The sequence below is a fragment of the Pogona vitticeps genome, chromosome 3, assembly GCF_051106095.1.
Source record: "Pogona vitticeps strain Pit_001003342236 chromosome 3, PviZW2.1, whole genome shotgun sequence".
Taxonomy (NCBI): Eukaryota; Metazoa; Chordata; class Lepidosauria; order Squamata; family Agamidae; genus Pogona; species Pogona vitticeps.
The window spans coordinates 94478393-94491972 of NC_135785.1; the positions used below are offsets into that span (position 1 = coordinate 94478393).

Sequence of the window (13580 nt, forward strand, 5' to 3'; positions counted from 1 at the left end):
TCCCAGAAATAGTCCATGACAGGAATCACTGAGAATTGAGCCTGTTCCTTCTATGATCCTACCAGTATAATCTACCCTGACTTCCATGTTATCATAGTCTGGTGCTAGATTATTATTAGGAGACTGGGAACTGGTTTATATATAACTGATAAGCAATACACTGTGTACAAAAATGTGCAGAAGCATTTTATGATGTTCACTGTTCTGATGGCAATGTAAGGATTCCATTTTGTATATTTAGAATGGCTCACGATGGCAGATCATGAGGAGAGACAGCCAATGACTGAGATGAGAACTGAATCTTCTGAATCTCTGCCTAGGTGCTTTCAGAAAAACAGCTCCCAGAACTACCAATTAAAAAAAATACAATGCAACTATCTTTCTCTCCTTAATATTTTCCTGTGGAAAGTAAAACAAAAAGACATACCATATTTTTCTGTGTATAAGACTATACTTTTGTCTAAAATCTTTAGACTAAAATTTGAGGGTCTTCTTATACATGGAAGTAAGCTGAGGAGAGAACAAAAACAAGTGAAGGGGAAAGCAGGGATCAAAGTGATCCTGCAGGGCTTTGATCCCTGCTTTCCCCTCCACTTACTAAGCCCCACTTAGATTTCTTAATTTTGGGTTAGAAAAGTGGGGCGGTGTCGTATACGTGGGCGCGTCTTATACACGGAAAAATATGGTAATCGTGCAACACTGTGGGTTACAGATAAAAGATGATGACTGGACTACCTCTAAAGTTCTGTGAATAAAGCAGGGTGATTACGCAACAAATGTCTTAGCTGGAAGCACCCTTATTTAGTGATGCAATGGCAAATTTTGAAGTCCGGGTTCAATATGACTGGCCCCAAAGTTTACTCATTTCTTACTTGCCTATGTTATTTATGTGCCCCCTTTCTCCCCATAGGGGGACCCAAGGTGGCTCACAACAATTAGAACTAAAATAATAGACTTTAAAAACTATGTTAAAACTATTAAAATGTATAAATGTTAAAACCACAATTAAAAACAATTGTAATAACATTTAGAAAAACATTTAAAAATCATTAAATTCAGTGACCATAACCACATCCTAGAAGAATCTGAAAATGCAAGAGGCTGTATTGATCCATATCAACAAAGCCATTCCAGCAGTTTTCATCTCCAAAGAAACATCTCTTTTGTAAAACCAGTGAACTTTAACTGCCCATTGAGGATCAAACCACCACAATACATTGCAACAGAGGTAGCTTACAATTATATATTGTTGCTGGGAGAAAAAGCTGACCCTTCATCTCTCAGCTGCTGAGATTGCAACTATGCTCCAGGGAGGAAGGGAAGCCCACACATTTGGGGTGGAGGAAGAGATTATCCCTCCCAACTAGGGTAGCACACGATTCTCCTTTATTTAATTTTAGCCTCCAGTTGATAGGGTCCAGAATGAGCCAGAGTACCAGTTAAAAGACAAGGGTGACATAGATGAGGCAGGTTCATCTACCTTGATCAAAGCTACCTGAAACCTGGAGCCAGAACTAGTCCTCTTATCAAAGTCAGAAAGGACCCATTTTTTTCAAGATCACAAAAAGAATAATGACTAGAAAGGGTTGATAAGAGATAAATGTCCAGTTTCTGGTGTGAAAACAGGAACTTTTTGAAGACATTTGATTACAGTCACCCATTCTGGCTAAAGTTACTGTTACACAAATATAAGAGGGACACATTTACCTGATTTCAGGTGTTGGAATTCCTACTACAATGCAGTCCAACTGGACTTTGGTTCCTTCAGGGACCTCCCTGCTCTTCAGTTTTTGAGTAAAACGTGGTGGCTGGCCTATAGGCTCCTCAGAATAAAAAGATGCGGTGGATGACTCTGTTGTTAACCCTGAACTTTCTATTGGACTGACATCTTCCAAGTCTGCCTGCTGAGAGTTATCTGGGTTTTCAAGGGAGTGCACAGCTTTATCTAAATCTTGAGGTACTGGAACGCAAAGCCTTTCTCTGTTTTCGGACAGATTTGAGAAAGCAGCATTACTGTCTTGGGCCACCTTATTTTTAGATTCAAGTTTGCTCTTGTAGTTTTTGCATGTCCTGGGTCTGATTCTTTTGGAATTATGTGCTTTGAAAAGAGAAGAAAGCTCCTCAATGAAATCAGCAGCCTTGTTGAGGAATTCCTTTTTCGACTCTGCCTCCGAACCCAAGGGCTGTTTTTTTAGGCTGTTGTTCGAAGCTGATGATCCCATAGGCTGTGGTTTGCTTGAAACAGTATTTCCAGAGTTTTTCAACTCAGATGGAAAAAATACATGGATTTCTTGTTCGTCTGTTTTTTTCTCCAGTGGCTCTTGATTGATAGCCTGTCTGGCCAGGTTCACACTCTCATCCAACTCTTCCTTGCTTAAAAAGGCAGAAAGATCAGGAAGTTCATCTTGTCCCGCCACCTCATCGGAAGTCTCAGGGGAGGTGCCACAATGCAAAGAATGTGGAGATGGTTCTGATCTACTCCTTTCACTATTCCCTTGGTGGCTGTTTTCAGCTAAATAGCTCTCTCGCAGTAGCTGAGTTATTGAAGTAGAAGGTTCTGAAGTATTGTCTTGCATGCTGTTGACAAAGAGTACAAATAGGACCATAACCTCATCAATAGTAAGTCTGTTGCTGGTTCTGAATTAAAAGAGGAGAACAGGAATGTTTCTAACCAGGCAAATTGCTTCTCTTTATGTTAGGATTTGATCCTTATCATGGATACACTGCGGAGTTGGCAATCAGAGTCTTGGGCTGGGACTTAGGAGGTGCATTTTCTAATCCTTACCAAACCATAAAACTGGGTGCCTATCAGCCACTTTCTCTCACTCAGAACTTGACGTATGTCACAGGATTGTTGTGAGAATATAATGGGTGGGAGGAAAATCATATATGCCTCCATAGGTTGATTAGCAAGAAGGTGGGATATGCATTCTGGAATGAAGTAGGTGCCCTGAACTGATCAATCATGTGCTTTCCAATTTTTTTGTATAAACATGGCTATGGGAAATGTCTTGATGAGCTCTGTATATCAAAATTTATCACTACAGCACTGTTCACAGAACTCCAAGGAACTAGATAAAATTACTCATAGAATCATCAGTTGGCCACCTCTAATCTATACAAAGGTCTGAAATTCCTTGTGTGGTGATGCCACCCATTCTACCCATTAGAGAGAGAGAGAGAGAGAGAGAGAGAGAGAGAGAGAGAGAGAGAGAGAGAGTGTTTACATAATTTACTTTATTTATGCACATACCAGGGTAGAAAGGGCAGAATTGCTACACAAGGGATTACTGGAATCAGAATAGGCATGGAGAGGAGATTTAAACACTTCAACCTCCTACAGTAACCTGAGAAAAGCCACTCCTTTGACAATCTCCTGAGGAACAACTCAATTTACAAGCAAATAGTTCTTTAGGTCACAGCAGGGAAGAAATTGTTGAATTCCTTTGCATACTGGCTCCTATTTACAACTCAAAGCATGGAAGCAACTAGTCATAAATAATAGTTAATTATAACTAATTATTTTCTGATAAATCATGTGTAATTACATTATGATTCTAACTTGATGATAGATAACTTTGCTCACTCCTTTTGCAGTGTAACTGCAACTTTTAGTTATTTTTAAAAGGGGAGTGGCTGTTCTTAATTATAAGACTGGAATGGGAGATGTGTGTGGACAGCAGCTTGTAGCATGGGAACTTTAAAAAGCACAAAGTTATTGTTAAAATTATTTTAAAAGTAGCCATAATGCAGCAATGGATGTCCATGGAGAGTGGCCTCTGAAGTATATTAGACATATATGTATATGTCTAATGTCTATATGTCTATATACTGTATGTCTAATGTCTATATTAATGTATGTAGACAGATGCTCTGTGCTATAGTGGCTTGTACTTTGTGTGAGAATTATGTAAAGACACCACTGTGCAGCTCCTCGCCCCCGTCAAATTCTGTGGATGCTTTTGACAGCAACTATTTGGAATTTGTGTGAAATTATAACTGTAACTGGTTCCTTTAAAAACATAACTTTCCATGTTCTGTCTCAGTTAACACTTTCCAGGTTGTTGTTGTTGTTGTGTGTGTGTGTATTTTTTTTTAAAAAAGCCCTGTAGATTATATGCAAAGCCACACATCACATTGTGTGTAGTTTTGCCTTGAGTGTTTTTGAATGAAGGTCAGGGATCCTTGGTGGAAAATAATACGTCTAATTCAAGCTCAACGCTCTGATGCCTGCTCAAGAGTGTCAAGACGGCCAGTCAGTCCCTGCAAAGGGGCAGCTGGTTTGCAGAAGACTGAGAGCTTTGTGAGAAATGTTGACCAGCTCTACAGTACTGCTGATTCAAAAGAGCATTCTTGAGCCACGTGAGCAGTTAAGTGTAATGCAGCCAGCTGGGGGCTTAGATATAGAATTGAAACCACATCAGAGGACCCATGGCTATGTTAAGTATACCATCTCAAAAAAAAAAAAAAAAAAAAATCAATGCAGTAGACAACTCTGGTGCTGTGTGTGAGGTTAACAGAAGCCCTACATGATATAACAGACACATGGGGGCATTAGGAATAGATGCTATGGAGACTTAGGCTGATGTGCTCTTGTCTGGCCTGTTTAAAAAAAGTTGTGTACATGGAAAGATTTCCTCATAGAGATTAGGCAAACATGGGATCTCTCCCTTGACCAAGAGAAACCTATTTGTTTGTTTGCCTTGGCATTTTCTTGATTATTCTTCATATGACTGTTCTGCAAAGTTCAGCAAATGCTTCTATTGTATCTTGCTTTAAATGTAAACTGCTTTGAGAATATCAAACTAAAAAAAGCAGTATTAGCAATATTAGATGTTCCTGGCTTAAGCAAGCAAGCAAGCAAAGGCTAAAACAGTTCAGGGTAGGGAATGGTTTCTGCCCCTTCCATCCCAAATGCTACTGGACTTAAGTCCTCATCTGTCCTGGCCATCATGGCTCATGATTGCTGTAAGCTGCCCAGAGACCTTTGGGTAGTGTGGGCGGCATATAAGTTAAATACAGTAAATAAATAAAATGATGAAGGATGAGTGGAGCTAAAATCTAACAACATTTTGGAAAGTCACACATGACCTGTTCTTGTTCTTGTTCTAAAGACTGCATGAGATGGGCCATAGACACCACTGAAAATAATGTGATACAGTCATTCTTGTTCTAATGGAGTATAGTTGTTGATGTCTCACTGTGATAATGTTCAGTCAAAAAGGAAACCAGAACAGCATCCAATGCAAAAGAGACAAATTTCTAATTAATTTAAGTGTAAGCTAATAAAAGGTACATTTATATGACCTATGGCATTTATTTCAAGTTTTAATTTTTATAATTATATTTTTTTATAATTTTTAATTATTATTAATGTATATATACAGTATTGTCCTCTTTTAACAATCCCTGAAGAAGGCTATACAAATATTTTCAGGGAAAAATGCTTTGAAATAAGAATAATCTCATTTTTTAAACATCTTGAGACTTTGTCTCTTTTTTTTTTTTTGCATTGGATATAATATTTAGTAAAAACGGTTTTAGCAGGTTTTTGAAGCATCACATAGGAGATGATGTTGTGTGTTATACTATCTGCAAAATAATCCAAAGTACCACAACCTCTCTTCACTCCATGTCTGGAAGTCTATCTCAAGTATTTTGCTGCTTCCCTATCATACCTGCATATGCAACTAACATCCTCAGCCTGCACAGATCCTGCCCCACTAGAAATGCCTACATTTTACTGGCGACCTCTCATCTGAACATTTCATACACAGGATCCAATGTGATGTGTCAGAACATTTGGATGAAAACAACAAGAAATTCATGAGTACAACTCCAAACATCTGGCAAAGTATTTACTGATACCCTGCATTTCCTCAAAGGACCTCCACGGTCCTCTCTCACCTCACTGTATCTTCACAACAACCCTGTGAAGAAGCTTAGAGAAGGTTATGGGCCCAAATTCCCAGCTCTGGGACAGAACCCAGATCTGAATGTGAGCCTCCCTGTTATATACACAGGATCAATAACGGGAAGCTATTAGAACGATCAATCAATTTAAAATCTCAGCTCATGAACTCATCAGTTAAAAGCAAATTAATTTGGATGCTATGAAAACCAATTTAAAGGAGCTCTTTTTAGACATCATAGGAAGTGATATCAAACCATTTTACAATTTAATGGCCTTTTAATATGGTCCAATATTAAGGGCTATTTTAATCTGTATTTAAATTCCATATTGCAGTAATGTACTTGCACGAAAATTGCTCCCCAAAAAGCAATTGCAGCCTTAACCTGTACCCTATCAACTAGTATTTGCTGATAGAAGTTAACCCCTTGAAATCAATCAATTAAAGTTAGGAAAAAATAAGGAAATTAGTTCATCAATGTTGCTGATCAACACTTTAGTCCTACTAAATGCATTAATAATGATTAATATAATAAAAGTATGACTAATATTAGAATACTGAGTCATCCAGTAAAACTGAGTCAGGACTCAGAGAGACAAGCTCAAGTTCTTATCTTAAACTGTGCCTAGTTAAATGGGAGGATTTGCAATCACATGTAATGGTAGCCACTAATGGATGGCTCTGGGGAAAAAAAGGTTAGATAAATTCATAGAGGATAAGGCTATCAGTGGTCAGTGCCAAATCTACACACTTTGCGACAGAGAAGGTAACAGTTTCCACTACCGTCTTGCACTCTGCAACTGTGAAATGTAAGCAAAATATTCTATGCAATGCATTCTATCGTGCATTTTAAATTTTAATATTTATTCATAGTGGGGGGAGCAGATATTTGTCTCATTTAAAATGCTAACATTTATTAATAATGGGATGAAATTCCCCCTGATAAAATGAAAACCATTCTTCTTCTGCACCCTCAAACTCATTGCCATCATAATATAATAAAAACTGCTGGATAGATAACTCAGTGGTTTAGGCATCTGGCTGTGGAACCGGAGGTTGGGAGTTTGATTCCCACATTGTGCCTCCTTAACAGGGGCTGGATTCCATGATCCATAGAGTTCCCTCCAGCTCTGCAGTTCTAAGATGATGGTGATGATGATGATAATGATAATGATAATGATGATGATAATGATAATGATAATGATAATGATAATGATAATAATAATAATAATTATAATTATAATTATAATTATAATTTGTTGTTGTTGTTGTTGTTGTTGTTGTTGTTGTTGTTGTTGTTGTTGTTGTTGTTGTTGTTATTATTATTATTATTATTATTATTATTATTATTATTATTATTATTATTATTATTATTATTATTATTATTATTATTATTAGCCAGGTTGTCTTGCTTGTTATTCAGCTTCCTGCTCTGCAAATTTAACAAGTAACTAAAGAATGCTGTCTCACCTTTATTCAAAAGGGGATGCTTGGTTGTGTACAGGGAGAAAAGGCTGCAGAGCTTTCAGAACTGTATTTTAATATTTAAACTCATTTTTTTCAGAGACATTTTGCTGCAAAATCCAGTCCACCTCCCTCACACAAGCAACAGCCATCTTATATATACACTCTATTAACTCACGTATATACATGAATGCACATGTGCATGCAGATGCACAGACACATACATGTAAGCACATGCACATACTCATACACCCACAAATTCTCAAGGCCACATATATAATCCTCTTTATTTTTCTTATTCTATCCTCTGAAAAATCCTATAAGGTAGGCCAGGCTATATTATTGGCCCAAAGTCACCCAAAGTCACCCCACAGCTTAGTGGGGACTTAAAATGAGAGACATAGAAATTTGCTCATCTTCCCTAAGGTCTTTAAATTTTGACCTGTGGAGAAATATTGGCAGAAAAAGGAGGAGAAAATACTGGAAGGATCAGGAATTATATGAAGGGTTTGAAAAATCAGAACACGGCTGTTCTTGAATGCAGCATTTAGACAAGTGTGAGCAGACCCTATGTACGGTAAGTCCCCAACCGATCATAAAGTTGCTTTCCTGCCTGAGACTGATCTCTTAACCCCAGTGCATCCTCCTCACCATTGGACAGTAAGGGTGCCAGACCTTCTGCTAGGAATCTCCTGTGCTCCAGATAGACCATTCTCCCAGCAGACAGGAGAGCTCAGATTCTGGAAGAAGAATGACACTAAGGGAGAGGACAGGGTCACCTACCCAGCCAAATACATACCCCCAGCCATAGTCTCCTACGTATCTGATACCCCACAGATGTTTTTGTAGTGCCAAAGGAAGCATAATTCTGTCCAGTCACTTGCCTCTGATCAGATTGGAGGTCACAGTTGTACAGATATGGGTTTTCAAAGAATTAATTCTATTGGAATTATTTCCTTCCCGTCCCTCAGAAAGCATCCACACATATACTCTGATTCAGCTTAACTACGAATGAGCAATCCAATATTCAGACTAGGCAGTGATTTATGCTGATTAGAAGGTATCACATCCTGCTTATGATGTTTCTGCTGTGCTTTCCAAAAATAGTTCTCCTGCCAGAGACCAAAACACTGCTGGCTTATATTTATAATTTGTGATCAGTTAGATCCCAGGTCCTTTTACATAAAATTACTGCCTCATTATTTATCCTTTTCTAAAAGTGTGTGGACTTGCAAATTTATTTCTTAACCAATTGCTTGATTTTCCAATGTTGTTCTAATCCTGCCTTCCACAGTGTTCGGTGTTTACAATCCCTTCAAATCTTTTGCTGGAAATAACAGCTGGGTCAGCTTCAGGGTATATGGTAACCTCTGCCCAGACTGAGAAAGAAATAACTGAAAGTTATTCTGTTGTTGTTTTTTTCAATCAGCTGTGCTTGTGCAAGTTTAAAGGCGTAAGGCAGCCCAGCCAACAATAACTATTTCCAGTCTTCAATGACAGTCAAGATGATAGTTAACTAACCTATTTCAATCCACAGGACTTAAACCTTTTATATTTTAAATGGATCAAGGTATATTCATACATCCCATATTTTACAAGACTGTATCTTCATGGAAGAATGTCATGGGACATGTAGTTACTAAAAACGAAGTCATTGCTAGGTCAGCAACTTGTGCCCTAATACAATCTCTGGCTTGGAGCCATGTATAAATGTATAAACATTGGTCATCTACATCCACTCTTATGTCTGAGGAAGAGGACCTGTCCATGAAAGCTCACATTAAAATACTGTATAGCAGTTCGTCTTTAAGGAGCCATTTTCTTTTGTTTTTGCCTTATATGCTCAAAACAAGACAATGTTACACAAGGAGTGGTATAGCAAAGTCACAAAGTCTTGGGACTGAGATGCAAGGACTATGACATTACCCACCACCCTCCTTAGGTGTTTGAGTTCCCTTTGACCTTATCTGCAACACCAGAGTAGCTGGGAGAAAAATTGATTTTCCAAGAATCAGGTTTAAAACGAGCCTCGTGGCGCAGTGGTTAAACTGTTGTACTGCAGCCAAAACTGTGCTCACGACCTGGGGTTCAATCCCAGGTAGCCGGCTCAAGGTTGACTCAGCCTCTATCCTTCCGAGGTCAGTAAAATGAGTACCCAGCTCACTTGGAAGGCAATGTGTAGCCTACATAATTGTAAACCGCCCAGAGAGTGCTTGAAGTGCTATGGGGCAGTATATAAGCAGCACGCATGCACGCTTTATTGTTGCAAGCTACCCCTACTGCAGTGATGGTGAACCATTTTGAGCCCGAGTGCCCAAACTGCAACACAAAACCAACCATGACCATCCTGAAGAGTCCCACTCCTCCAACCTGCAGCGGCTGCCTGGGATACTCCCCACTCCACCTCTGGCTGCAATCCGTAAAGGCGCAGGCGGCAGGAGCCAGGTGTTTCCATGCCTGGTGTCTGGGAGAGTGTGTGTGTGTGTGTGTGTGTGTGTGTGTGTTTGTGTGTGTTTGTGTTTGTGGCGGTGGTGGCCATTGCCATCTTGGCTCTCCCTTCCCAAGGGTTCTTCCCAAAATCTGGGATTGGAGGACAGATAAGTATTTCTCGATGGCGACTTACAGCTCGTGTGCCCACAGAGAGGGCTCTGTGTGCAAGCTGTGGCACACATGCCATAGGCTCGCCATCACTGCCCTATTGTAATGCAAAGTCTTTGAGACTGATTTAGTCTTAGACAGGCAATTAAGAGCTATCAGTTTTACAAAAGAGCCGTTTCTCATTTGTTAATATGGACCAATTCAGCTGCCTGAATTTTGAGATTCTCCTGATATGTATGTGGTGTGTGTGTGTGGGGCACTGGTTACTGGGACTGTCAAGATAAGCACCTGTACTTCCAGATTTACCACTGCTGCACTGGCATCCTATGCTGTTTCTGTGGTGGGATCCTATAATGGGGAAGAGGATTTTATAACACCTGTAGATGGGACTGAATTCCCTGAGTATTTTATTTTTTCCAGCTGTTAAATCAAGCAATCTTATTTGGCTTCTACTGACTTTTCTAAAAATCTAGTTAATTCCCTAAAATTATCTCCAAGTTCATTAATACAAATCTTTCTAGATTTTATGTTTTTGAACTACCTGCCAAGGATCCTGTGTAGTTCACTAAAGGAAGGAGGCAGATCCAGGTAACAACTAGATTTCATATTTCTTTAAAAATTGTGGATTGTTCATTGTTTGTTTCTTTGTCTCAGGGTGTTTAGGGACAATGTTAGGAACAGCATAATTTCCATGACTGCTGCCGCATTCCATTTTAAAACTGTGAGTAAATACAGGCTGCATGGCTTCAACAGCATCCAGCTGTTTTCCTCCCCTTTTCCGCTCTTCCTCGGTATATCATCTAGCCCAGTGGTTCCTAACCTTTGGTTTCCAGAAGTTCTTTGACTACAACTCCCAGAAATCCTGGCCAGTACAGCTAGTGGTGAAGGCTTCTGGGAGTTTTAGTCCAACACTCCTGTAAGCCTAGTAAAAGTACTGAAACAACATAAATTTTAGAATATTTAACAGAATGTTACATGGAACTTAAATTCCACTGCCTTCCTGAAACTCAAGAATCAGGTTAGTTGCTCTGTAGTCCCCTAGCTTCTTTCTTAGGTAAAGTACTGCTATATTTATCCTTCTCCAGATCTTTGAGATATCACTTGTCCTCCATGAATTCCCAAAGGTATCTCCTGATGGCTCAGAGCTTAAGCTTAGTTCTTGGAACTCTCCAGGGAGCCCCCATATGTGAGAATGGTGCCCTCGAGTTAAGCATGAGCAGGGTCTATTGGTACGTGGATGCCAGCTGCCCCGGAAGCAGGTGTAGAGTGCCTTTCCATACTACTAGCAACTGGGCAAGGCCACCTGGTATGCAATTAGGGGTGATGTTTCCAGGTTTTGATTCTGGGCTCTGCCTGAGGGTCAACTTATACATGACAAATATCCTGTCATTTAAAAAGGCAATTCCTTAAGTGCTGAAAAATCTCTGCGTGTCAGGGCAGGGAAGCTCCATACTTCCTACAGTTGCCAATTCGCTTGCTTTGTTTTGTGATTGATCACGAGGGGTAAGCACAGGCTGTATGATTGCTTAGTCATGACAGTCTACCAGAATCTTGTCTCTGGGACAAGAACACATTTCACCTTCCAGTGGTAGGCTGTCTACAATATACAGTTTGATCCTTAATTTTTTTGCTGCAGAATTTCTCTTTGTAGCTAAAGGGAGTTCTGTTTTTCAAAACAAATCCTGCAACCTGGTACTGATCATCCCCACTTCCAATTAAATACTTATGTGGTCTTCTTCCCCTCCATCTACTTTTTTCTCTCCAGCGGTGAGAATGCGACAGGAGGAAACTAGCTGGCTGGTAACTAACTTGGGTTCCTCTGTTTCACACTAGAATGAATAGATTCTGTTCTATTCGCCTGTATATCCCTTTATGCTTTTTTCAGCCTTTAAACTTTGGAAAAAAGTTTTTAAAAGCAAGGCAAAGCAAATAGCTAAGACAGTGATACAATAGGTATAGACACAACATTATAATATTGCAAAAGCAAAGAAAAAATAGAAGAGATATAGCAATGTCCAAGAAAGCTTCTTTGAGACAGTAGGATATTAGTGTATTTTGATGTAGAAAGATATATAAGCAAGTGGAGTATTATTCCATTTAAAATATCCTAGTTCTTAGTTCTGGCCAGAAAAACAGACTGTAAAACTAATGGAACCACCTCAAATTAAATACGTATTGACTTCTGGAAAAGAAGTGTCGTCCATGCTTTTAAAGTCAGGTTTTTGTTTTATTTCCTACTGACCCCAAACACAGGTCACACCACATTCTGCTGTAGTTACGTTTCTTAGACGCAGAAATGCCTTTTGTGTAGTTGTGTGTTGTACATACAATTAAGGACAGTTTGGGAGCTGCTAAAAACAAAGCAAGCTCTATTTTTATATTGTATCTTTTCATTATTAAACTCCACACTGCATTCTGTTCTGATAGCCATGACAGCTATGCACGTACCAGCAGAGTTGCTGGGGGCAGATGGGGGCGGGAACTCCCTGGCTAGATTTAAGAACAAAATTCAGTCTACCATCTGTTACTTGAGAGGAGCTGCTAGCAACATCCAATAAAGTTTTACATATTGATCTTCCTATTGTGAGATAATTCATAGACTGTTTTGGTGTCTTTCTCCACATGAGATTTGCTGCTAAAATAACTGATTCTCCACCCCATAACATAGTTGCAGTGCTAAAACTACTTCAGTTTCATCCAACCTGCTTTTGTATAACAGGGTTTAAAGTCATGGACTAAAAATTAGAGAGAAACGTAATTCATTAATTTAAAGGAATTACAATGTAGCAAATGACTTTGGGATTGCAGTAAATTATAATCTCAAATCTGTAGCAAAATAGACTGCTGTACACTAATCTTTTTTTTCCTTCAAAAAAAGAGGTTATTTTGTTTCAGTCAGACATTTGTTTGGTTGCTATCTAAATCACAGAATTCCTGAACTCAGTCCTGAATGTTAAACATTTTAACGTTCTGTCTATATATGTGTATTATTCTCACCCACAAACATTGTTAATTCTTGCTGCAATGTAAGCCAAACCAGTCATAATTACCTATGGGACAGCCAGTTTAAAGTCTAATTACAATCATTCAAACGGATCTGTGTATCATAATCCAAAGGATATTATTTACTATAAATTCGTTAGGGTTTGTTCCTAATAAGAATAGAGTGCAATCCTAATGGTTTTATCTTAAATTGTCTCCAGAATAGAACCGAAGAAAGTATCTTGAGAAATATTTCTTCATTGCTTTAAGGATTACAGTCAAAAAAATTTTATCTTGAAAATTCTCATGAAGGGAAAGGTGGCAAGGAGTATAACCCGCAGCTACAATGATGGATTTTCCAATTAAGCAAGTTTTAAAGTCTGCTTTAAAAACTCTTTGAAGTTTTAAAGCGAATTTATTGGAAATCTGAGAACAGCACAACTACATAAGCATCTTCTACTTAAAAATTGTTCTGCTCAGATAATCTAAGAATTTACTGAGTTGTTTTTTATTTGGATCATTCCTTATTTATTATGATTCATTAAACTCTTTTGATTACTGCTTAATGTTGCAACATAGCATGCCAAACATTTGCCACTGACAGTCAAAAAAGTTTTTTTTTTT

At 38.7% G+C, this 13580-nt stretch overlaps 1 protein-coding gene across 5 annotated transcripts in view; it reads right to left on the bottom strand.

Moving 5' to 3' along the window:
- Positions 1–13580, bottom strand: part of MYPN (myopalladin) — a 108839-nt gene that overhangs the window by 70028 nt on the left and 25231 nt on the right. For 4 of the 5 annotated variants that reach the window (XM_072995195.2, XM_072995194.2, XM_078390836.1 and 1 more), the window contains exon 2: positions 1708–2577. The exons of the other annotated variant lie outside the window; for it this stretch is intronic. In XM_072995195.2, the coding sequence (XP_072851296.2) occupies positions 1708–2577 (870 nt within the window). The remainder of the gene's footprint in view (positions 1–1707; positions 2578–13580) is intronic. 5 annotated transcript variants of the gene reach the window in all.